The sequence below is a fragment of the Zonotrichia albicollis genome, chromosome 11 (genome assembly GCF_047830755.1).
Source record: "Zonotrichia albicollis isolate bZonAlb1 chromosome 11, bZonAlb1.hap1, whole genome shotgun sequence".
Classification (NCBI taxonomy): domain Eukaryota; kingdom Metazoa; phylum Chordata; class Aves; order Passeriformes; family Passerellidae; genus Zonotrichia; species Zonotrichia albicollis.
Genome location: NC_133829.1, coordinates 17,565,005 through 17,590,597, shown reverse-complemented (window position 1 = coordinate 17,590,597; position 25,593 = coordinate 17,565,005). Strand labels below are relative to the sequence as shown.

At 45.3% G+C, this 25,593-nt stretch overlaps 1 protein-coding gene across 9 annotated transcripts in view; it reads left to right on the top strand.

The window, feature by feature from the left end:
* NEO1 (neogenin 1) overlaps positions 1 to 25,593 on the top strand; it is a 185,162-nt gene that overhangs the window by 58,061 nt on the left and 101,508 nt on the right. For all 9 annotated transcript variants that reach the window (XM_074549631.1, XM_074549632.1, XM_074549634.1 and 6 more), the window contains exons 3-4: positions 19,367 to 19,642; positions 24,543 to 24,696. In XM_074549631.1, the coding sequence (XP_074405732.1) occupies positions 19,367 to 19,642; positions 24,543 to 24,696 (430 nt within the window). The remainder of the gene's footprint in view (positions 1 to 19,366; positions 19,643 to 24,542; positions 24,697 to 25,593) is intronic.

Here is a 25,593-nt window from a genome sequence, read left to right as displayed (position 1 = left end):
ATGTATGTGTTAAGAGAAGTTTTATAGATTTATAGTTAAGTTTTACCTCCCTTGTGTTGTTACCAGGGATGACCTGGGTTTGGGATGTTTGGGAGGGTCAGCTCCTTACTGTGGCAGCCCCTGAGCTCCAATCAAGATGTCAGGAAGGGATCTCCACCACTGGACAGCAAAGAAGGCTTCAATGGACAGACATCTGGGAGAGGCTAAAGGGTTAAAAGTCAAACCCTCCATTGTATGGATGAGCACATGGTGGGAAACATCCTCTGCTCCTGTGTCCGATTTTCGGCTGTTTGAAGGGCCTGGAAAGGCCCGGGGTGGCCTTGGGGCAGCCCGCATATCAAAGAACGAGAAGAGGCTTCAGTTCTTTTCTCGGTCTCGGTGTTTATTAATTGTTTATCTAAAAGATTTTCTCTCGGCCCGACAGAGCTCTGCTCAGCAGCCAGCCATGAGCACACTCCCTGCCCTCCGGGCGGTCACCTATCTTTATACCCAAAGTTACGTGTACAATATTTATCATTTTTCCCCAATACCTTTCCCCCTTATTGCCCAGTGCACTTTTAGTAATGACCAATCCCAAAGTGCCACCATCACCACAGAAGATGGAGGAGAAGAAGAAGAAGAAGAAGGACAGGACACGCCCCAATTCCTCCATCTTACTTCTCTAAACCCCCCTGTACAGAAATCCTAAACCCTGTGTCTCACTCTCTAATTAACCAATCCCTTCACCATTCACCCCGGTGAAACCCTCCTATCCTCATACAGGTGTCGTCTCCTGTGTAGGATCAAAGTCCAGCCACCAGACACTTCTGGAACATTCCAGGACTCCCGAGCCCCCCAAGGGTGCTCTCGGTGACACCTCAGTCCTGAGGTGCTGAGATCCCACACTCCTGGTGCTGTAATATTTTCTCTATTCAGTCTTCTGTTGTATTTTTTCGTGAGGTTTTAATATACCTTTTAATTTTTGTAAGTGAGCATCATTTCTCACAGAAAGGAATGCTCTGCCCTTGGAAAAATGGGAAGTGCTTCCCAAGGAGCACGAGCTGGTTCCATCAGCTCAGGGAAACTGGGACTGTGGCTCTCATTTTAGTGGCTGGGAGCTGGCATGTGTTCTGTTCCTGTAAGCTGCTTCATGTGGGGTATTTCTCAGGAAATGCTGGAGATCAGCAAAGCTGCAATGAATGGATTAAGAGAAGTGTCAGGTGTCTGAAATCACAATGGGGATTTACCACAGCTTAGAAGGAGGAAGAAAACAGGATTTTGCTTTCTTTATGTATAAATAACCTTAAAATAACTTTCTGTGCTTGTATGTGGAGAATTACCTGCTCTGTCTGAAACATTTGGGAAGCTCCCAAGAGCAATGTGTACAATCCCTGCAGGACTGGGAGATGGGTAGGGATGGAGGCCTGGGGAATTGTATTATTCTGTTTCTTGAGTATCAGGTGTGAACAAGGAAACCTGAAAAGTAACAACCAACCAAATGCACACAATTTTCCATTTAAAAGCCCAAGTCATAACCCCAGCTTTGTTGAGTCCCCTTTAGACTTGATGGGTGATAGCTTTATTCTGGGGGTAGGAAGCAGTGAGGGAGTGAAGTTTTGCAGGTAAAAATAAAAAATTATGTCTGGGAAAAGTGATTTGTTCTGTCACTTGCTTATTTCTCAGGGCTTGGTATTGCCAGCTTGTGTCTTGTAAACAGTAAAGCAGGAAGAGACTTGTAATTACTGAGTAAGGGTGAGACTTCAAAACCCAACCCAACAGTAAAAACAAGGTAAACTAAGGCACTGTAACTAGAAAAAAAAGCCTGTGAAGCGATTTCCCTTTGTTTCTCTAATGATGTTTGCCAGCCTTTTTCAAACAGTTTTTTTTTCCTTTGCTTAATAAATGTCTGGGGGTAATGAATTCTTCCTGAGTGGTGCTCCTGCATCTCCCAGAGCTGCTGCTTCCATCGTTTGCATTCGGATGTTGTTCCCATTAACTTGCCTTGTAGCATTGTTGTGAAACATCAGCAGTGTCAGAAATAGAAAAATTGGGGTTTTATACCTTAAAAGAGTGACTTTGAGAATCTCTTAATGAGGAATAGATTTCCGAGCTTCTTGGCAATGAGGACAATAAAGGCAGTTCTCCCACACTTCTCTGCAGCAATTACCACCTCCTTGCCTCGCTGCTGTCGGGATTAATTCTGCTGCTTTCCACATGAGAGCCTTCAGCCTCCTGCCTCTGCTATCAGACAGCTCTATATGATCATTAGGTGAGGTTAATGGGGTTAAAAATGAAGGTAAGCCAAAATGTCTGCAGAGTTTCCACTTCCATTTTCTCCTATCTAGGTAGAGGGGATGATTTCAATTGATATTTTCGAAAATGATGGAATCTTTAAGAGCCTTTTAGTACTTGTGGAAGAACCCAAGTACTTGGAGAAAAAAGGAAACCCTACTTTAAAAAAACCTACAACAAACAACAGTGCAGTTCTGGTGAGGTTTTTTTTTTCCCCAAAAAATCTTAGGTAGAAAACAGAACAAATACAGTCCAGCCCAAGACAATAAGGACCTTCCCCACACAACCAGTTGCCCCTTTGGCACACATTGGCCTGACAGCTGTGTATTTAGATTATTGATTAATTCCATGCAATAAAAATGGTACTTTTATTGCCCACAGGCAGAGGAAATGCTGGTGACACATGTTGTGCATTGCCTTTTGCCATCCTGTGCTTTGGAAAGCTGCCCCAGAGCATCCTTTGGCTGAAATGCTGCAGAGCTTTGGCAGATGTGGGTGTGTGAAAACCTATTTACCACCCCAGACAAGTGCCAAGAGCTGGGCAAGACCATGCTGAGTTTAATCCTCTTGTAGGGGAAAAGGCACTTTGGTTGCTGAAGGCTCTGGAATAAGAGGTGGAATATTTAAATCCTGGTTTAGCCTGTTGCTTTTCTTGTCCTCATTTGAATCCCTTAGTTTTAACAGTGGTTTTTAATATTCCTTCCCACTCTTTGTTTTAATTGGCAGCTTTCAGGCTGTGGAGAGCGTGGGCATTGTTGGCATAGGAAGGGTTCCCCTTGGCCTCAAAATTCCAGTGGGAGGGAGCAAATTCCCCTCCTAATTGAGCAGTGGTTCCTCTGCTGTGGGTGAGTGTGGTGCTGCCATGCACCTGATCTCTAAAAGGGAACATTATGAAGTGTGGGTTGCATGTTTTAACAGCTTCTTACTCATTAAATAACTCTTAAAAATGACAAGTTTAGGGGGGCAGGGCAAGGAAATGCAGTAATAACATGTTGTGTTCCATCATGTGGATACAGGGCTGGAATTTTGAGTCTTGGAACTGCACAGCTGGTGGATTATGATGGTGTTCACAGGGGTTTTCAGGTGAGGGAAGAGACAAGGATCTGACTCCATGTTCAGAAGGCTGATTTATTATTTTATGATATATATTACATTAAAACTATACTAAAAAGAATAGAAGGAATAGAAGGAAATAGAAGGAAAGGTTTCATCTCAGAAGGCTGGCTAAGCTAAGAATAGAATGGAAAAGAATGAAAACAAAGGTCTGTGGCTTAGACAGAGAGAGAGAGAGAGCCAGCTCTGCTGTGACTGGTCACTAATTCCAAACAACCCCATGAGACCAATCACAGATGCACCTGTTGCATTCCACAGCAGCAGATAATCATTGTTTACATTTTGTTCCTGAGGCCTCTCAGCTTCTCAGAAGGAAAAATCCTAAAGAAGGATTTTTAATGAAAAGATCTCTGTGACAGTGGATGATGCTGAGCATTCCACCTATAGGAAGGTGCCCAAATTTGGATAATTTTCTCAAGTTATTTAAAGGCCTTCCTATATATTCTAGTTTGAGGGATCTAATTTTTTGGGGGTTTTGGATTCTGAAGCTCTTTTGTTGCCGTAGGGTGACAGGGGTTTGAAAAACTGAACCCCAAACAGGCTCTGGGTGCCTGGGCCTGGAGTGCTGGGTCAGGGCTTGCAGGAGCTGTGTCAGAGACAGCTGGCTGGGCTTCCATCACTTTGTGTGTCTGAGCCTGCTCTGGGTGTGCTGGGGCAGGGACTGGCTCATGGCAGCTCCACTGGGCACTGTGCCCTTGCAGGACCTTCTCTGGGTGTGATGATCCAGGCAAGGCTTTGCTCTTTTGGAGGGGTGAGGATCAAGAGGTCCTGTGGCAAGTGAGCCTTGGAAAGAAACTGATCCTTGCTGCCTTTAGATTTCTGAAAGTCAGAGGACATGATAAAATATTCCATTGTGAAGAACACTCGAGTTAGTCTGGAACTTGAAATTGTGTGCTGCTGTACCTTGGTAGTGCTGTTCTGCCAGGCTTGGAATAGTAAATCCTGGATTTTTAGGAACAAACCTAAATTTTTAGGTTGCCCACAACCATAAATGTTAGTTTTCTTTAATGAGCAGCAGTTTGGGGATATGAGAATCTCTTTCCCATTCAGTGTGAGCTCCACAGTTTGGTTCCTTCAAGCAGATGGAGGTTGAGTTTGCCATCACCAGTTTAAGGGCAGGGAAGGGAGAAGGTGGTCATACAGTCCATGCCATGTGCAGGATTTCCCCATTGTTATGATGGATTTGAAATAGGGAAAGTCAAAGGAACTGCCTAATTTATGTAAAGCCACAACACTTTAATCAGTGCCTTGGTACACTATGCTTTTTAATTGGCTTTTGAAATGCAAATCTGTCTTTGATACTTAAGTGTTAGTTAGATCTTAAGAAGGGTAGGGGGTTTAAAAAAGCTGCTGTAAAACACGGATTAAAAATAGATTTACAAAGTTTTGGAGATCTGTGTCAGTAATTCATCTTGGAAAAATAAATATGTATGTATTTTAATAAAAAGCATAATGACACAAGCTGAAAATATTCCCAGGATGATCTTTCCCCAGTCACTGGTTACTGGGGCTTGGTTAAGGCTTTTATTAAGAGCACAGATACATGAGGATCTGAAAGTTGGGAAGTGTGACAGAGGCACTGAGTTTGATCATGCAGACTTATTTGCTCTGTAAATCCATTTCGAGACTGCTCACTAAATTATTTGTTTCACCTCTTGTCATCTTCTTTCCCCAAGTGAATCCAGCTGTTTTTCTTCCTCTTCTTCCACTTATCCTTGCATTTGATAATTCTTGGCTTTGAGCTTTGTGTCATTTGCTTGGCTGTGATGAGGCAGCTGTGGCTCTGCTGTGGTACAAACTTCAGGTGTGTCTGTGTTACATTAATTCAAAAGCACTCACTGATAGCTTCTGACTTGTTTTTTCTCACATCAACTAAATAATCTCCTTGAATTATTATTTCTCATTTAAACACTCACAGGAATTTTATTTTCAAGCCTTCATTTTTGTAATTACTTTTAGACAAGGTACAGACAAATCCCTTCTGTTAAGAAATGCTCCTGCCATGTGTAACTTCAAACTCTAAAATACTTCAGAATCCAGAAGGATTTGATATGTGCTTAGTAAAAGTGTAGTATGTCCTTTGGAGCCATTGAGCACATTGCAGGGGCAGCACAGGAGGAGGATGTCCCTGAGAAGTGACTCTGGAAATGCCACAGTGAAGCTCCAGGTGTTGTTTTGTATTGAGATCTTGGGAGACTTCTGCTTTTCCACTTCAAATTGGGGATGCTGGATGGGCCAAGGCCCATCATGTCCATACCTGGAAGGATTTGGAGCAATTCCAGCCATATTTGAGCTCTTTGTTCCTGAGCATGGTGTTGTTCTCTGCTCTGCTGACCTGGGTAAATCCCCCCCTCCTGCTGGTCCATCCTGCCCATCCATGGCTCCTCAGGACTGCTGGGGCAGCTCATTGGCAAATGGCACTCTCAGAGTGCCCCCAGAGCTCCTGTGGCTGCTGTCTGTGTGGGTCAGGTGTCCCCAGGGTGCTGTGACTGTGCCAGGTGTCACAGGGGCCCCGCAGGAAGGAGGGACCTGCCCTTGGTTGGGTTTTGCTGCTGAGAGTTCCTCCAGACCTCAGACAGGAGTGCATCTTGCTTAGGAAATTGCTCCAGTTTTTAGCTGACCCATTGCCTCTTCAAGATTTATCTGCATCTTGTGTGTGTCCAGCTTGGGGCTTCCAAAGTGATGACTGGAGAGCTGCAGGAGGCCTGGTTGGGCTCTGGTGGTTCCTGAGGCTTGCAGGAGTTAACTGAGTTGTGAGCCAGGTGATGCCAGGTCTGATCCTGCTTCTGGTGCAGCTCCAGATCCCCACACTTTGCCTTTTCTCCATGGGCTCATAAGGAATTTCTCTACCATAATTTCAAGTATTACTTGTTAGAATGCACCAAGGAAGGTGCTGCAGATGAGGAGGGCAGGCAGAGATAAGGAATTCTGTATCCATTACAGAATGGATGGTAGGCAGTGGGTGAAGTTGGGGCCAAGAAATCATTATCCATTATCAGGCCAGATAATCATTATCCATTATCAGGCCATATAATCATTATCCAGACCATTCCCTGAGCACAGCTGTGGGAGGGAGCAGGACCTGGAGGATGTGGGCTTGCAGTTCAAGTAGAGCTCTGCAAAGCTCAGCCTCAGAGATGTACTGTGTTTCCTTCTGGAGTGTTAGAGCTTAGCTATTGCATATCAATCACTTATTTTTGTATAAATAATGGTGAATGGATTAGGGTTTTTTCAAATATTATTTTGAGCTGAAATTTTGTCTTTGCTTTTTTTACCATAACTACAAGGAGCTGCACAGAAGTAACCAGATTATCTGGTTCTGTTTGCTCATGTCCTCTGAGAAGTTTGCCAAGCTCTAAAGATTACAGCTGAGCAGTGTTTTATTTCTCACTAGACTCCATGTGCCATCCCAGAGTGAGAGAGAAGCTCAGAACAAACTGTCCCAGCTCTGCAGAGATGGGGTTAATTTAGGAATAACAGCACATTTTTATCCAGGATTGCACATTTCCTTTAACAGCAAGGAGAAAAAAGCAATCTTGATCTCATCTTTGTGAATAAAGAACATTCTGTATCTTGGAATTGGAAAAAACCTCAGAGCAGAGATACTTCAGAGGAGGGTATTTAAGAGCACTTAGCCAGTAAGTGACATGGGTGATAAATTTTCCTTGCAGAAATATGTTTTTCTATGAAAGAAGCATCTGTGTTTTTCATAAATTGGCTTAGATCAAAATGCATTTCTTCATGACAGGTAAATGGCAAAGGTGGTTTTAACACAGCTGCAGTTTGTAGAGGTTGTGTCAGCTGTTACTGAATGTGTGAGAGTTTAGACACTTAAGACAATAAATACTCTGTTATTTGTCATTCTCAATTCTTGCAGTTCACATTTGTCCAGTTAAAGTAGCAAAGAAAATCTATGTGAGCCTTTGAACTGGTCTGCAGTTCTTGGACTGAAGGCAAAGGTCCAGGTTCAAAACTATTATAAATTTTTAGTCTCAGATTGGGATTTAATACCAGATTTAATACTTCTCTTGCCATGACAGGGCAGAGAAGGGCAGGACTTGCCTGCAGCTGGATTATCACTGGAATGCTGGGGAAAGCCCACAGCAGGGAATGTGACCTGCTTGTCTTGAAACTCTTCATTGGCATCGTGTGACCAAGTCAAAGGCCAGGTGAAGAGACTCTTAACTGCTTGCTTAAAACCACAGGTTTTCTTGAGCTTTTATATTTCAAATTTATTTCACCTTCTAGCAAACCAAAGCCAGCAGCTCATTGTGACTAATACTATCCCTGTCCTGAATTCTGTGGGTCAGTGAGCCAGTTAAAGCTGATTTGTGCTTGCTGGAGGGTGACAAATGCTCTGCTGAGGCTGGAGCAGAGGGGCACAGGGAGATGTGTGGCACTCGTGCCTGAGCTTCCTGAGCTTTGGTAATGATGTAACAGCACTGCTCAGAAAAATACTCCTGTTTTCTAGACTGAAATTCAAGTGCTGTGCAATGCAAGTCTTGTAGCTGGCAAAGGGAATATCCTTCGTGCATTTAGTTCATGTACTTCAGAATAATATAAACTTCCTGTAAATCATAAGAAATGGGAGCTCTTTGCAGCATATGTTCCATCTTGACCTTTGCCTTTGAAAATATGGCAGGTGATGGAGTTAATCTGTGGAGAAACAGGAATTTGTGGAAGGGAGCTGGGAGCAAATCCCTGAAATCCTGTGAGCTGACACTCGGCTGGGGGTCTGGATGGTGAGACAAGGACAGAGTGACACCATACTGATGGTGCATCAACACCCCTGAACAAGAGACTTGGCTGAACTTTGTTTAGATTGGATTCTCATTTGTTAATGTTTTGACTCGGATCAGATTTTTCCCTCTCTCTGCTCTGCATGTCAGCACCAGCAATCCCTGTGTAATTCTGTTTGACAAGTTAGCAGGGAGCTCGCTGGGAATCCCGAGCTGTCAGCGCAGTGATGGTTACATCTGCAGCCTGTGCTCCTGTGTGCCATCAGCAAGAGATTTCAGCTTTGTTAGTGCACACTGAGGGCTCTGTGTGCTGACATCGTTCAGCTTTCTGACTGACTCAATGTTGCTTTTTGAAAACGATAAGAAGCTGAACTATTGCCTTAAGTGAAGGGTGACACCTTTGTGCCTTGATACTTCTTACCCTTGCTGCTTTTGTATCTCTGATTAATGTTTTATTTTTCTGTAATGAAAATGCAACATGAAGTTCAATGACCCTGAAAAGGAAACAAAATGGAGGAAAAATGTTTAGAATAAGGAAAAATTATGTTGTGACATTTGCGAGGGTTGAGTTCAGTGAGGTTAGTTCTTGGTAACATTATTAAAAGCACAGAGGATGTTTCACCCTTCACATAAATACACTGGGAAAAAAGATGGTAAAAATTGTTAGCTCTCCAAGCCCTATTCATTTGCATATAGAAACCCCTATTTTGGGGGAACATGGGGAAATGTCTCTGGATAATTTGTGTGTTTCTGTAAAGGTGTTGCTGTTCCTTCTGTAACAACTTCTGAAGTTGGCCCTGGCTTAAATGCACTGTCAATTTGCTCTTAAAAACAGAGTAAAAATTAGGCATAAAAAGGTTCTGTTACGGAGTGATCTCTAAAAACCTGTTTCTGATACTCTGAGGCTCATGGCCAGCAGCTGCTGGGGATCACTGGTGTGCTGATGCCACCTGAGCTGTGCTGCTGTTGGATAATTTGCAGTTTTACGGCTTTTAGTGTTTGCCTTTATCCTGCCACGAACCCTTGTTGTCTGCAGACTCCTCCTTGAGCTGCATGTTTGTGTCTGTAAAAGTTCCTTGTGCTTTGTGTTTGTGTGCTGTTCTGTCAGCCTCCAAGCACCCTGGTTTTGGGGCTTTCTTTGCCATTCACACATCCCGAGGAGTTTGCAGTGAAATTGTTGCTTATTTCCTGTCTCTAAATGCCTGTTGTCAGGTACCAGCTGTCTTTGTCACTGTCTATAGAGTTGTCTGCAAAAGTTTTTCAGATCTTTCCTTTCTTCCAGTTTTGTGATAAATTTATCCTGACAGTCCTCTCTGTGCATTAATCTTCTTTGAATAGCTTGTTCACATGAGCTTCCGTAATTGATAGCCTCGCCTGGAACTAAAATTATTTAACCTGTCAAGCTCTTTTCTTCCACCACAACCCTCGCATCTTATTCTTCTTTTGTTATGGCTCTTGATTTTGTTTTAGAAAGAGTAATTGTGAGCCTGTAGGGTTCTTATTTTTTAGGCAGTCTATTGATGAAGACCTGAAGTTCCTTAAATGATGAGGCAATCTGTGTGCCTTATCTTTAGGGCTTCTCTTGAAATCCCACAGGGCCTTCATTGGTCTTGCTATTAGAATGATCTTCAGCAGCAGCAAATAAATGACTCCGTGGTTTGCATGCCCTCAGTTCATTTTTTCTGGCATTAGAATGTTGTTTTAGCTGTTTCTTGGTGTCTGTGGAAGTCAGATTCATTGGCTGCTGCAGCTTTTCCTGCTGCTGCTGGAGCTTTTGTGTTGTTTGGCCCTTGGACTGCCAGTCCTGTCTCCAATTTTCATTGTACTATTTCACCTCCTCCATCAGAGGATCTCTTCTTTGTTTGTCTGTGCCATTCCTTGCAGCACTTCTTGAGCCTGACCATGTGCTATGGACAGACATCCCCACCTCACTCCCACTGCTTTTCTTGTTGTGGTTGTCAGTAGTGACCTCTGTATTTTTGAAGATCATCTTTCAGTCATTTTGTCACTCCCGTTTCATTCCTGAAATAATTTATCCTCTTGATATCACCTAACTAGAATTTGGAATTGCTTGTTTTGCCAGGTAGAACATCACATTATGCTGATGTGTTTTCCTTGTACAAACACCATCTAAAAGTTTTGGATGTGTAGTAGATAAAAGAGAGAAATTGTTCCCTGTGAGGGTGGTGAGGCTGTGGCACAGGTTGCCCAGAGAAGCTGTGGCTGCCCCTGCATCCCTGGAAGTATCCAAGGCCAGGTTGGACAATATTTTCTGCAACATTTTGCTATTTATCGCTATGGTTTTTTGTGGACCTTGCCCATGTCATCAGATAATTGAGCTTGAATGGGGCCTTGGGACATCTGGAGTTCAGCTGTTTGTTCAGAAGAGCCCTGAGGTGGCACCTGGTCACTTGGTGTGTCATTGTGGTGACAGTACCTGTGTCTGTGAGTGTTACTGATGTCACTGCAGTGACAGTACCTGTGTCTGTGAGTGTTACTGATGCCATTGAGTGACTGTACCTGTGTCTGTGAGTGTTACTGATGTCATTGAGTGACAGTACCTGTGTCTGTGAGTGTTACTGATGTCACTGAGTGACTGTACCTGTGTCTGTGAGTGTTACTGATGCCATTGAGTGACAGTACCTGTGTCTGTGAGTGTTACTGATGCCATTGAGTGACAGTACCTGTGTCTGTGAGTGTTACTGATGTCACTGAGTGACAGTACCTGTGTCTGTGAGTGTTACTGATGCCATTGAGTGACAGTACCTGTGTCTGTGAGTGTTACTGATGTCACTGAGTGACTGTACCTGTGTCTGTGAGTGTTACTGATGCCATTGAGTGACAGTACCTGTGTCTGTGAGTGTTACTGATGCCATTGAGTGACAGTACCTGTGTCTGTGAGTGTTACTGATGTCACTGCAGTGACAGTACCTGTGTCTGTGAGTGTTACTGATGCCATTGGAGTGACAGTACCTGTGTCTGTGAGTGTTACTGATGTCATTGAGTGACAGTACCTGTGTCTGTGAGTGTTACTGATGTCATTGAGTGACAGTACCTGTGTCTGTGAGTGTTACTGATGTCATTGAGTGACAGTACCTGTGTCTGTGAGTGTTACTGATGTCACTGCAGTGACAGTACCTGTGTCTGTGAGTGTTACTGATGCCATTGAGTGACAGTACCTGTGTCTGTGAGTGTTACTGATGTCACTGCAGTGACAGTACCTGTGTCTGTGAGTGTTACTGATGTCACTGAGTGACAGTACCTGTGTCTGTGAGTGTTACTGATGTCACTGAGTGACAGTACCTGTGTCTGTGAGTGTTACTGATGTCATTGAGTGACAGTACCTGTGTCTGTGAGTGTTACTGATGTCACTGAGTGACAGTACCTGTGTCTGTGAGTGTTACTGATGTCACTGCAGTGACAGTACCTGTGTCTGTGAGTGTTACTGATGTCACTGCAGTGACAGTACCTGTGTCTGTGAGTGTTACTGATGTCACTGCAGTGACAGTACCTGTGTCTGTGAGTGTTACTGATCCTATTGAGTGACAGTACCTGTGTCTGTGAGTGTTACTGATGCCATTGTGGTGACAGTACCTGTGTCTGTGAGTGTTACTGATGTCATTGAGTGACAGTACCTGTGTCTGTGAGTGTTACTGATGTCACTGAGTGACAGTACCTGTGTCTGTGAGTGTTACTGATGTCATTGTGGTGACAGTACCTGTGTCTGTGAGTGTTACTGATGCCATTGAGTGACAGTACCTGTGTCTGTGAGTGTTACTGATGCCATTGTGGTGACAGTACCTGTGTCTGTGAGTGTTACTGATGCCATTGAGTGACAGTACCTGTGTCTGTGAGTGTTACTGATGTCATTGTGGTGACAGTACCTGTGTCTGTGAGTGTTACTATGTCACTGAGTGACAGTACCTGTGTCTGTGAGTGTTACTGATGCCATTGAGTGACAGTACCTGTGTCTGTGAGTGTTACTGATGCCATTGAGTGACAGTACCTGTGTCTGTGAGTGTTACTGATGCCATTGAGTGACAGTACCTGTGTCTGTGAGTGTTACTGATGTCATTGTGGTGACAGTACCTGTGTCTGTGAGTGTTACTGATGTCACTGAGTGACAGTACCTGTGTCTGTGAGTGTTACTGATGCCATTGAGTGACAGTACCTGTGTCTGTGAGTGTTACTGATGTGCCCAGTGACATTTTGCTCTCATTCTGGCCAAGGGACACTGTTTTTAATCAGCACATACCATGCTGTCATGGCTGTGTTTAACCAGGTCAGGATTGTGGTTATGCTCTGATATTTCTCATTTGTGTTCTGTATTCCCTATACTTCCCACCTGTTTATCCAGCAAGGCCATTTTTTAGGTTTTCCTCTCTCCATTTACAGTCCTTGTAAAAATCCCCATCCCTTCCCCAAAATCTGCCTCCTGCCCAGATTTTTGGTTGTTTCTCCCCTGTCTGCTTTGCCTACAGCAAGGGGGAGAATGATGTGCTGCTTGATGTTTGTAGCAAGGACTGGAAGCATCTGGCCTTTTCCTAATTCAGGTGCTGCTGGACTCGTGTTCTGCAGGAGTGTTTGTAATTACAAAGTCTGCTCCATGTGCCAGTGAGATCCATGAAATATGGCTCATTAGCAGCAGTGTATTTTAAGCCATTTCACACCTCTGCCACTCCAACAAATGATGCTGAATAATGTTGGAGAGAAGGAGCTGTGATAATTTAATGAAGTGTCCACAGATGGCTGGACTTATTAATTTTTTAGCAGGGTTGGGGTGAGGAGCTGATGCACTAACAAAACAGGCAGCATCTTTGTGATGGCTGTGCTGCTGAGGGGTAGCAGATGTTGGAGCTGTCCTGACAATAGGGGATCATGTTCCCATTCTCCAGGACCTCCTTGTGGTGCTGAAATCTCCACACTCCCCAAGAGGCTCTTTGGGGAAAGGAGTTACAGTTATGGGTTTGTCATGAGTTCAAATTCGATCAGGCAGGCAGGAACGGGGGAAAATTGAAGTGGCTGAAAATTGTGAGCAGTCTGTGGGATCATTCACAGACTAGCTGGATGAATTGCAGATGGAGAGTGGAAGCTGTAGGGTGGAATGTTTGGAGCTGGTGCTGCTGGAGTTACTTTAGACTTGGGTAAGTTAGGAGAAACTCGAATAAAAGTTAACTCTGGGCAGCAAAGGCTTTTCACAGATGGTATCCAGGAGGGAACGGGATGGAAAACCTGCCAGCTACTCCTGTGCTTTGCTGTTTCCATATTGCAGTAGGAATGGGGGAAAAAACAGAAAACATTTTGCTGAGCACATCGAGATGTCACAAGAAGGCCTGAAACAGCCTTGGGAAAATGTTAATTGCACAAACATGTGATGTGTGTGTTTAGAGCAGTTTAATGCTTGTACTAAGTGTTATCCTAAATTCCTGTCAGAGCAGTGGCAACAGAGGGGACACAAGTGAGGAAAACTCCCAGAGTTGTGACCACTCTTAGAGCCCTGCCCCAGGCAGGAAAAGGGGATTCTTCCCTAGAGATGAGGAGATGGTTCTCATTTCTCACTTCCCTTTGCAGTGTTCATTTGGTGAGATGGGTCCCAAAGGGTTGGCAGGATTTTGGGGGGTTGAACTGTGTGTGGCAATGGCAGCCACATTAACCAGAGCAGTACAAAGTGTTACAGCTGAACAAAGTCTTATCTTCAATTCCAGTCAGAGCAGTGGCAACAGAGGGGACACAAGTGAGGAAAACTCCCAGTGCCTTGTGATTTCTCCTACAACCCTGCCCCAGGCAGGAAAGAGGATTCCTCCCCAGCTTTCCCTTCCTTGGAGATGGTTCTCATTTCTCACTTCCCTTTGCAGTGTTCATTTGGTGAGATGGGTCCCAAAGGGTTGGCAGGATTCTGGGGGGTTGAACTGTGCATGGCAATGGCAGCCACATTAACCAGAGCTCAGGCAGGTGTGGCTCTGCAGTTACTGCACTCAGGTGAGCCAGTTCTTTAGTAATGGTTGATAATGAAGCTTTTTTCCTTTCAGTCTCCTTGGAAATGACTGGCACTGGCTGTACTTGCAGGGAGGCTGCTGAACTGGATTGGCATCTGGCTCAGGGCAGTGAATTCCCTGATTCTGCAGACTCCAGGAGATGAAATACTGGCTCCATTGAGGGCAGGAGACTACAGCCAGAATTTTAACCATCTGTGTTTTCTAGGAGCATGGGAATTATTGCTCTTCTAGGCACATCTTTTTCAGAAATGGAGACAATGAGCCACAAATCTCAGTAAGGCTGAGGCTGGGAATGCTGATTGAATGCACCACATTTGCATTAATAGATTGTTCATTCACATTCCTGCCATTGCTCTGGGCTTGGATGAGGGGAAGGAAGAAACAAAAGGGAAGGAGAAAAGAGGCACAGAATTGACTTCCCCACCTTCTCTGCCATTTGCATTGTCCTGGCACAAATGAGGGGTCTGGGATGCATCTAATCCCTGTTATATGCACGTGAGTGCACAGTTGCTTATGTGTTCTCCTGCCTGTGTTTAGAGAACATTCCAAATGGAAAATCATCCTTCCTAAATTGAGTTTATTAACCTGCATTCCTGCTAGGTCAGTAGTATTTTCCTTTGGTGTCCTGAAATCGATACCTAATGTATGTGCACTGCCACAGAATGATTAATGTGTGCACAAACATGAAAAAATTGTCTTCAATGTCAGAAGCCCAAAGTGTCATTTATCTTGACATTCATTTACCAAAAGATGGGCTGATGTCTTCAACTGATTGCCCTGCACCACATGGCTGAGGAGTGGGGGCTGCTCCCTCAGTTAGGAGTGTACCTTCCATCCCTGAGTGCCCCAGGCCAGGCTGGCTGGGGCTTGGAGCACCCTGGGACAGTGGCAGTGTCCCTGCACAGGGCAGTGGTGGCACTGGATGGGCTTTAAGGTCCCTTCCACCCCAAACCATCCTGGGACTCATCATTAGAACTTCTTGCTCAGCCTTCTTGGTTGAAGTGTTTGGGAAATACCAAGCACTGAGAAAAAAGTATCAACTTCTTAAAAACTTAACTTTAAAAATAGTTTTAAAAGTGTTTGTAGTTTAACTAGACTGAATTGGCTCACATGGTAAAGTAAATGCCTCTAAAAATGACTACAGAAAGTTCAGGAAATGCTGGCTTAGAAGTTGATAATGGATGTTTTGAAGAGAGCAGCTCTGTAATGGAAAGGTTCTGGGCTGGGAGATGAAAGGGTATTTTCTAGTGGCTCACTGCTGCAGGAGGTGTGCCAGCACTCTGGGACCTGCTCCTGGATTTATAAACAGATCTCCAAATTAATAGTAATTAAGGCCTGGATTTGGAGTGCTTTTTGTAATGCATCATGATTGTTTTGTGGTTGTTTGTTAGCTAAAGCAAAGGGTCCTCCTCCACAATGGAGGCTTTTAAGCAGTGCAAATTGCCAATAATTGTAGAATAAGAGAAAATTACTCTTTAGGACAAAATTATAGGCTAGGTTAAAATGTATATTTTAAAACCACACAGGACTATGACGAAATACAGGTTTTAGTGGCCTTTAAGATGACTTGGAAAATGAACTGTAATTTCATTTCCAGTGAGTAATGAAAGCATCTTGAATAAAGCTTATTTAACCTCAGTGGAGCACCTGCACACCACAGAAGGCACAAGGTCTGTCTTGTCCAGGAAATGAACAGCACTTGTCAGGGATTAAAATGAAAGGATATTTGAGCTGCATGTGAGAAATTGCAGGGTTTCAGTCCTCCAGGAACTTTCCTGCTTGTGCTTGAAGGAGCCAGTGTGGGGCTGGGAGCAAAGAGATGGCAAAGGTGAGGTGAAAGCAGAAGTCACAGGGTCACCTGGCTGCAGGAGGAGAGCCAGGGTTCCCTCCCAGGATGGGAAAGGAACTGGCTTCATATGCTTCATATGCTCTCTTAATAAATGAGAATATTGAGAGAGATAAGAGTCAGAGGTAATTATGAACATATAATGGGTTCTGTCAAGAAGGAGATTTTCAGAAAGGACAGATGCTTCAGAGACTGGGGTTCAGAGGCTCAGGGTTAACAGCCTCATCAGCTGTAAGGACAACTTATTTACCCACTGAATTAGTGAGTGTGGCAAAGGAGGACACCTTGGTACCCTTGCTGTGGCCTCGTGGTCTCACAGGAAGAATTAAGCCATGCTCCAGACTGACTAATGATGGAGCTGTGAGCACAGTGTGCAGATCAGGCAGTGCACAGCCACCTTGGGATTGTGCTGGGACACAGGGATGGGTGAGTCAGGACAGGAAAGGGTTACTGGGCTTCTAGGATGGATTGTGCAGAGCCACTGAGATGGTTCCATCTTTGGGGAAGGTCTTTTCAATAGACAGAGAAGCAGGTTTGTAATATTTGTGTGGATATTTGTGATCTTAAATGACTCTGGGGTTTGTGTTTCTGCCAGGAGGGCTTGCTGGGAGAGCAGGAGGCACTGGGGTCAGCTGGAGCAAGGGAGCTTCTGGCTGGGTTTCAAGAGGGAATTCTGCTCCATGAGGTAGAGGAGGTTGCCCAAGGGTTGTGCAGTCTCCACCCCTTGGGGATTATTGAGGTCTGACTGGACAAATCCCCAAGTTACAGCTCTGACCTTGCAGCTGATTCTGCTCTGCCTGGGTCCCTTCCTTCCAAAATTATCCCAGAATTCTGCATCTTTAAAGGTGAATGGGTGTCAGGGGAATGAGGGAGAGAAACTAGAGATTCATTCCTTCATTAAGCAGAAGGAAGGTTGAAAGAAAGAAGTTGGATTTTTGTTCTGTAAATACCTTGGAGGGACTGATAGATAAATATCAAAGGTGCAAAATAATACCAAAACAAGGTCAAGATCAAAGAATTGCAAGATAGTTGGAAGTACACTGGGAGGGGAAACTAGAAACAAAGTTACTTGGAGGAATGAAGTTATGGAAGGAGTCCCCAGGTGGGACTCAGAAAGGGAAGAAAATATGTAACAGTTGGGGATGAGCTGTACGGGGTTATGGAAGGAACTTGACAGCACAGAAGTGATTTATATGTTAGAGTATATAAATCCTAATCCTAAATGTTAGGATATATGAACCCTCCTCTGTTAGGGTTCAGTCTGGCTGTCCTGCAGGATCAGTCCTTCTACTGGTGCATTCCCAGTGCATTTGTGATAGGTATTAAGTGAGACTTGTGAAAATAGGGGGTTGAACTGTGGCAGATTTGATCATTTCCTGTGCAGAATGTTAAGAATGGGGTGACTGTGGCTGCCTGCCCGTCCAGCTGTGCCCTCACTCTGCTCCTCAGCAGGATGGAGAGGAAATAAGATTAAAGTTACTGAGTCAAGATGGGATCACTCCCAGTTACTGTAATGGCAGAACAACTTTGACTTGTGGAAAATTAATTTAATTTCTTGACAACTAAAGTAATTTGAGTGGTAAGGAAAAGCCAAACTAAAGTACTCTCCCTGCCTGCTCCCCATTTCCATGTTCACCTCCCTGCCTTCATTCCCAATTCTGCAGCCTCATGCTCTACCCTGGGCTCCCCAGGGTGACACCAAAGCTGCCCTTCCTCCTCTCCCTCCTCCTCCTCCTCTGGCCTGCCCACTCCAGGACTGTACCTCCCCCTTCCCTCACTGCTGTCCTGTGCTATTCCCTGTCTTGGATGTGCCCCCAGCTCCACTGGCTGCCCCAGCTGTGTCCCCAGCCTCTTCCCACAACTCCCCCAAGGCTTGGCCTCCCCAGCCCAACTGTGGAGCCATTCAATGGGCTCTGGGTGCTTCTGGAGAACATTCTGATGGAAAAGGTGACACAGCTTGTGCAGCACTGCTGGTTCAGCTCTGTGGTGTGCCCTGGAGAAACTCCACTCTCAGCCACACTGGGAATGTTCATACACAAATATTTACCTCAGTATTTACCTTGTGGCACCATACAGAGGCTTTTGGGTAAGTGAAGGTGTTTTACAGGCTGCATTGTAGGAGCTGTGGCTGTTCCATCCCTGCAAGTGTCCCAGGCTGGACAGGGCTTGGAGCACCCTGGGACAGTGGCAGTGTCCCTGCCCATGGCAGGGGGTGGCACTGGATGGGCTTTGAGATCCCTCCCAAGCCAAACCATTCCAGGATTCTGTGATTATTGGGTCTGAAACCTTTACACCACCCATGTGTAGCATTGTCCTGTCAGCTGTTAAGGTTTTTAAAGAGTTGGAGAGCATCTTAATGTCTCCCTGATTTTTTAAGATTTTCTGAGCCTTCTGATGTCGACATTCTTGTAACGAGCTTTCTCACACACTTCCTGTAAATAACTTATTGTTTTGTATTCTTTTATGGAGGAGGAGAAATTTGATGGACTGTTGGTTTGTCCAGTGTCATTGGAGAGGTGGCACTCTCCAATCCACTGTCACTTTTGGAAATCTATAATTGTTAGAGGCAGAAAATAAACTTCCCTTTTTACCTTAAGAACAGCAGCATGTCCGTGTCATGTTATTTTGTGTCCTATAGTGATGTGAAAAATGCATATTTTATGATTGGCTTTTGGCAAATATTAAAATGAATATTATATGTGCTGTGTTAGAAAGTTATGCTGTATTAATTCTCTTAAGTAGTGTGTTAAATATAGTTTTAGGTTATAACATAATGTTAAAATACAAACTATGCTATGTAGGATACTTTCTTTTCTAATAAAAAGACTCGCACTGAGATAGCAGCTACAGGACACCAAATCTTTCAGAGAAAGAGAATTTATTGCTCCATTATCAGGAGAAATGAACTTCTTCCCACCTTGCTCAGGCAGGATGATGCCTTTAGGATTAAGAGGAAGAAGCTGACACTGACCAGACAGAATCCTGTGTTTGAATGGAATTTATGCATCATGTATGAGATGTATGAATATGAGATGTATGAGATGTATGAATATGCAACAGGCTATTTATTTTTAAGGGTCAATCCTCTGTTAACGTGGATCCTTTGTCAGCCTTATGCTGCCCAGAAAAGGTACCTGGACATCTGTAACTCTTTGTTTCCATTGTCTCCTGTTGTCCTAATTCAAATTGTCCAAATTATTATTACTCTAATTACATTACTATTTTTATAACTATTTTATTACTAGTAAACTTTTACGATTTTATAAACAAATGATTGGCGTTTTTCACCATGACACCTTAACTCTTCCAAAGCTACATTCTCGACTCTTGACTTGAACTTCCAAGCCTCGGTGCCGTGCTCGGAACATCTCCAACGTGTTATCCTTGTGCTTTCCCTGCAGGCCTGCCCAGGTTCACGAGGCAGCCGGAGCCCACGTGGGTGCGCCGCGGGGGCAGCGCCGTGCTGGCCTGCGAGGTGACGGCCGAGCTGGCGCCGCTGCTGCGCTGGGAGCGCGAGCGGCAGGCGCTGGGCGCGGAGGCGCGGGCGCTGCAGCTGCCCGGGGGCTCCCTGCTGCTCAGCAACGCCTCGGCCGCCGACGCGGGGCTCTACCGCTGCGTGCTCGACACCCCCGGCGCCCCCAAGTACAGCGAGGAGGCTGAGCTCCGCGTCCTGCCAGGTACTGTGGCACCCCTGCTCTGAACCCCAGAGAAACACTGTGGTCTCTGTGAGGGTCCCCAGGACGAGGGAAGAGATGAGAATCTGACTCCGTGTGCTCAGAAGGCTGATGTATTGTTTGATGATATGATATTATTGTTGCAGCCAGAATTGCTGCTGGTCAAGTGCAAGGTAAAGAAGCAAAAGGTCCCCAGGATGAGGCAAGAGATGAGAATCTGACTCCCTGTGCTCAGAAGGCTGATGTATTATTTTGTGATGTTATATTATTGTTACAGCCAGAATTGCTGCTGGTAAAGTGCAAGGTAAAGAAGCAAAAGGCGCCTTTGCATAATATCCCCCGATGTTGCATTCAGCCACGTGGTGAGGTGTTCCAGTCCCAGAGCCACACACCCCCCAAGGTCCAGCTCTCTCACCCTGCTGACCTTGGTGTCCTTGGAGCAATAGGTGGTTTGTTAGATTGTACTGAGAGTCCTATGTATTAGATAAGTGGGTCCCAGCTATTCTAAATGAGCTGCAGCTGCCAAGTCCTTAGTTGGGCAGCAGCTGTAGCTTGCAGAGATAACTGGGATAAAAGGGGTGGGCTGAGAGCCCTGGAGGAGCCCCTGTGAAGCCATGAGGAACTGCACAGCAGAGAAGAGTGGCATGGTAGAAAACCAGCTAGAAGGTATGGACTTTAAGAATATAATAACTACAGTATGGGACTCTAGAAATATGATAATAACAATAGGATTACAGCATAACATGGAGAGAGCCCCTGTAAGATCTATGTATTGGATAAGTGGGTCCTAGTTACTCCAAACAAGCTACAGCTGTGATGAGAATCTGGCTCCGTGTGCTCAGAAGGCTGATGTATGATTTTGTGATATTATATTATTGTTGCAGCCAGAATTGCTGCTGGTCAAGTGCAAGGTAAAGAAGCAAAAGGCGCCTTTGCATAATATCCCCAGATGTTGAATTCAGCCACGTGGTGAGGTGTTCCAGTCCCAGAGCCACACATCCCCCAAGGTCCAGCTCTCTCACCCTGCTGACCTTGGTCTCCTTGGGGCAATAGGTGGTTTGTTAGATTGTACTGAGAGTCCTATGTATTAGATAAGTGGGTCCCAGCTATTCTAAATGAGCTGCAGCTGCCAAGTCCTTAGTTGGGCAGCAGCTGTAGCTTGCAGAGATAACTGGAATAAAAGGGGTGGGCTGAGAGCCCTGGAGGAGCCCCTGAGAAGCCATGAGGAACTGCACAGCAGAGAAGAGTGGCATGGTAGAAAACCAGCTAGAAGGTATGGACTTTAAGAATATAATAACTACAGTATGGGACTCTAGAAATATGATAATAACAATAGGATTACAACACAATATGGAGAGAGTCCCTGTAAGATCTATGTATTGGATAAGTGGGTCCTAGTTACTCCAAACAAGCTACAGCTGTGAAGTCCTTAGTTAGGCAGCTTGTGAAGGTAACTGGAATAAAAAGGGGTGGGTTGAGAGCTCAGGGAGAGCCCCTGAGAAGCCATGAGGAACTGCACAGCAGAGAAGAATGGCTTGGTAGAAAACCAGCTAGAAGGTATGGACTTTAAGGGTACAATAACAACAGTATGGGACTCTAGAAATATGATAATAACAATAGGATTACAGCATAATGTGGAGAGAGTCCCTGTAAGATCTATGTATTGGATAAGTAGGTCCTAGTTACTCCAAACAAGCTACAGCTGTGAAGTCCTTAGTTGCCAGCAGCTGTAGCTTGTGAAGGTAACTGGAGTAAAAAGGGGTGGGTCGAGAGCCCCTGTGAAGTCATGAGGAACTGCACAGCAGAGAAGAGCTGCTTGGTAGAAAACCAGCTAGAAGGTATGGGCTTTAAGAGTACAATAACAACAGTATGGGACTCTAGAAATATGAATACAACGAGATAACAACATTAGGTGGGGGTTTATCGATCCCAATGACAGGAGTTTATGTTGGATGATTAAGGAGAAGGCAAGTCATCAAGTAAGCATGATTAAAAAATCAGGGGTTGGGGTTTAGTTGAGGCATACCATTAAGGAGGGGGAGAGTCGTTTTTGTTATCTTAAAAGGGAAGACTTCTTGAAAAAACCCCCCAGTAATATACTTCCATTGTGACATGATACAAAATGGGAATTGACTGTTTCTGTGAGTATAAAAGTTTGGGGATTTCTAAGTTTCTCAGGTTGAATCCTATGTTTCAAACCCTGTGGAAGCTTCACAAAGAAATTGGTGCTTAGTCTGTTGCTCTTGGGATACTTCAGCTGAGGTGCTCTTAATTGTCCCAATATTCTGTAAATTGATTGTCTAAGCAATGGGACCTTTTGGGAAGTCTCCAACCCCCAGAGGAGGTGACATTTTATTTTGGAAGGTTCAGCTTTGTCTGTTGTGCTGAAATGTTGAGATATTTTTGTTAGAACAGAAGTCCAGTGCTGATGTAAACTGTTGGCACATTCAGTGTGTTCTGTTCCCAGTGACACCACCAGCTGTTCTAATACAAAGGTTTGAAAAGTGACCAAAAATAGGACAGGAATGTGGTTGTGCTTTCCCAAACTGGGGAAACACAGGCTGTGTTTCATATGGACTTCCTTAATTGTTGCCAGAGCTGTCTCTTCTGGATTGGAGTTCTCCATGTTGGAATTCTCATCCAGTTGTTACTCTTGGGGAGCTGCTGGAGGGATTTCCTGAGTTTCCACCTTGGAATCTCTCAGGGTTAGGCTGGACAATGTCGTGGTTGCCCTGACCTGGTGGGGGCACGTCCAGGGGTCCCTTTTAAAGAATAGCTCTGTTTCTTGGCCCTTCTCTACTTGGAATACTAAAATATTCTGTAAAATATCCCAGTTTTTACAGTTATAGCCCTCTTTTGGAATTGGGGTGTTGGAAATGAATCATGCTTCAAGTAGGACTGTTACAGTTCTTTGGCCTTTCCAAGGCCTTGTCCCTTCTCCAACTAAGGATACAGGGCTTGAAGAAAAGCACTTTTGGAAAAGATGGATTGAATTCCTGTAGTTTGGATTGCCTGCATGTTTCTGCAGCCCTTCAAATGCTGAGGATTTTGGTGATTTTTCTTTTTTGAATACTGAAAATTTCTTGAAAACTTCCATATTACACTGATCTTTTGAATCCTTTTTGGCTGCAGCTGTGGTTTCCTTGCTTTTGTAATGTTTTGCTGAAAGGGATGAAATAGAGCTGTGTTAGGGAATTTAAATGATGCTGTTTCTTTGCTCCATCATGCATCCAAAAGTATTGATGGTGAAGTTTGGTAAAATCCCTCCCAGCAGACTTTTTTTTAGAAAGTGAGATTAAGCTGTTGAAGGGAAAGCTCCCTTAGTCTTGAGCAGCCCCATAATTGATTGTTTGGCCTGAGAAGTATTTGAAAGAAGGATTTGGATTAATCTGCTCTTTATTCACTTGATTCCTCATTTGAATGTTATCTGATGTGGGGCTGACAGTGAGCCCACCTCTGCTTCCCAGGCTTTGAAACACACCCAGCACACTCCTGCATCCCAGGGATTGGCATCCTCAGGGAGTGTTCTGCTGCTGAAACCTTCTGCTTTGGCTGCCACTGAGCAGAGATGCATTTCTGAGCTCTGTCACTGAGCAGAGAGTGGGTGCTTTCAAACACAGGACTGCAAGGGGAAAATGTCACTTATCTTTGGTATCCAGTTTCCATTTACCTGGGAGCTTGGAGCAGTGGGAGCTGTGTCTGCAGGGAATCACCCTGGCTCCTGCAGTGGAAGGTTGGAGGTGCTGTGTCCCTTCTTTGCAGCCTGGCTGCTCCAGGTCCCTGGCACTCCTTCCCCATGCACAGCAGGGCAGGCAGAGCAGTTCCTGCCAGGAATGTGGGCAGAGCTGATCCAGGACTGCTCAGAGCGTGGCTGCCTCTGCCTGTGCCAGCTCCCACATGGGATTTCCACCTGTTCTGCTTCCCCCAAGTGTCCTGGCACCTCCTCGTGTTGTGCCCTGGGGCTCCTGTGTGCCCTGAGCTCAGTGCTGTGAACACTCACTTTTATTTTTAGTGTTTTGAGCTGAGGAACACCAAAACAACAACTTCCTGAAATCCCTGTGAGTACCACCTCAGGCCCAAGTGAGAGAGCAGCCAAAGATGTGTGTGATGAGACACAGAGAGTGCTTCTTTCAGGGAGCAGGAGTAGAGTACGTGCAGAATACTCTGCCTCCATTTTAGGTGGCCAGAAATAATTTGAGGCTTTGTCCAGGTGTGGAGCTTTGCTGCCATAACACCTTCAAACAGCCCTCAGAGTGCTGGCAGTGCATGGTGAGCCCAAAGTGCATCAGGGCACAGACAGGCTACACCCTGTAGTAGGGACTGAATAAACACATCAGTGCCTCCTGCTTCTTCTTAAGGGTGGGAAGAAAAAGGAGCAAACCCCACTCAGCCTAATGCAATGTGGAAGCACTTCAGAGGATTCCCTGTTTTCATAAGGATGGAGAGCTGTGGTGGGGCATTTTTATTTTGTGTTACTCAGCATGCACAATCCCTGTTGTTGTATTTTACCTGGGGTCGGTCACTGCTGCAATAATTTCATTTTCCAGCGTGTAAAAGCACTTCCTCAGGAGGCTCCCTGATGGAGCCCAAGGCTTGCTGGACAAACTCAAACCTGCTCCTTTCTTTCCTAAATCTCTGCTACCTGGTGGAAGTTCCAGTTTTGAGCTGGAATAGTTTCCCATGGAGCTGGAAGAGTGAGAATCCCAAAAGTGGGGAATGACTTTGCATGTCTGGAGGAAATGGTAACCAGGCTGGGAGAGGCTGTGGGTGTGGTGGGGATGGAGGGGCAGGAAAGGAATTGGAAGTTTTATTTGTGATTTTCTTTGGCTGGTTGGGTTTTGGTTCAGAGGGTTTCTGGTGGTTTTTAGCATGATTTTGCCAGCTGTGCCCTGTCGTGTTGCAGATGCAGAGGAGCCGGAGAAGCTGGCGCTGCTGAAGGCGCCCTCGTCGCTGAGCCGCCTGGCCGGGCAGAGCGCGCTGCTGCCCTGCGTGGCTGCCGCCTTCCCCCCGCCCCTCGTCAGGTGGGCACGGAACGGGGAGGAGCTTCCCGCCGATGGGTGAGTACGGGCTGGGACAGCCCTGGCCGAGTCTGCGGGCAGCGATCCGGCTGCAGTCAGCGTTTGGGGCGGTGCACACCTTCCTCTGGGATTGGAACCTGCAGAGCCGAGCCTGATCCCCAATGCTCAGTCTTGGGATAAGGGAGACTTTTGAGCAGTCTCAAGGTTTTTTTTCACAGAATCACAGAAATTCTAGGTTGGAAGAGACCTTTAAGATCATCGAGTCCAACCCATGTTCTAACACCTCAGCTAGATCATGGCAGCAAGTGCCACATGCAGTCTTTTTTTAAACTCTTCGAGGGATGGTGACTCCACCACCTCCCTGGGTAGATGATTCCAGTATTTGACCACTCTTTCTGCAAAATACTTCCTCCTTAATTCTAGCCTGTATCTCCCTTGAGGCAGCTTGAGGCTGTGTCCTCTTGTTCTGTCTGTTGTTGCCTGGAGAAAGAGACTGACCCCCAGCTCACCACAGCCACCCTTCAGGAAGCTGAAGAGAGTGATAAGGTCACCCCTGAGCCTCCTTTTCTCCAGGCTGAACAACCCCAGCTCCCTCAGTCGTTCTTCATATGGCTTGTGTTCCAAGCCCCTCACCAGCCTCGTGGCTTTTTGCAGCCATTTGAAGCCAAGAAATCGTGTCTGAAGCAGGGAGGGTATTAAGAATAGATCACTTTTAGACTGGCACCGGAATAGAAGCAACAATTGAGGGAATAAGGACACTACAGGAAAAGGAGGATGACTTGGGGTATTCTGAATATGAAGCCCTGCACTCATTCTTTCTGCAGTGGAAATGTCCATTCTGTGTCAGAATGTCCCACAGGAATGGAAGAATAAGTGTTTAAAGCAAAATGACACATTTTCTCATTGAAATAGAATGATAAAACTTTGCATGATGGC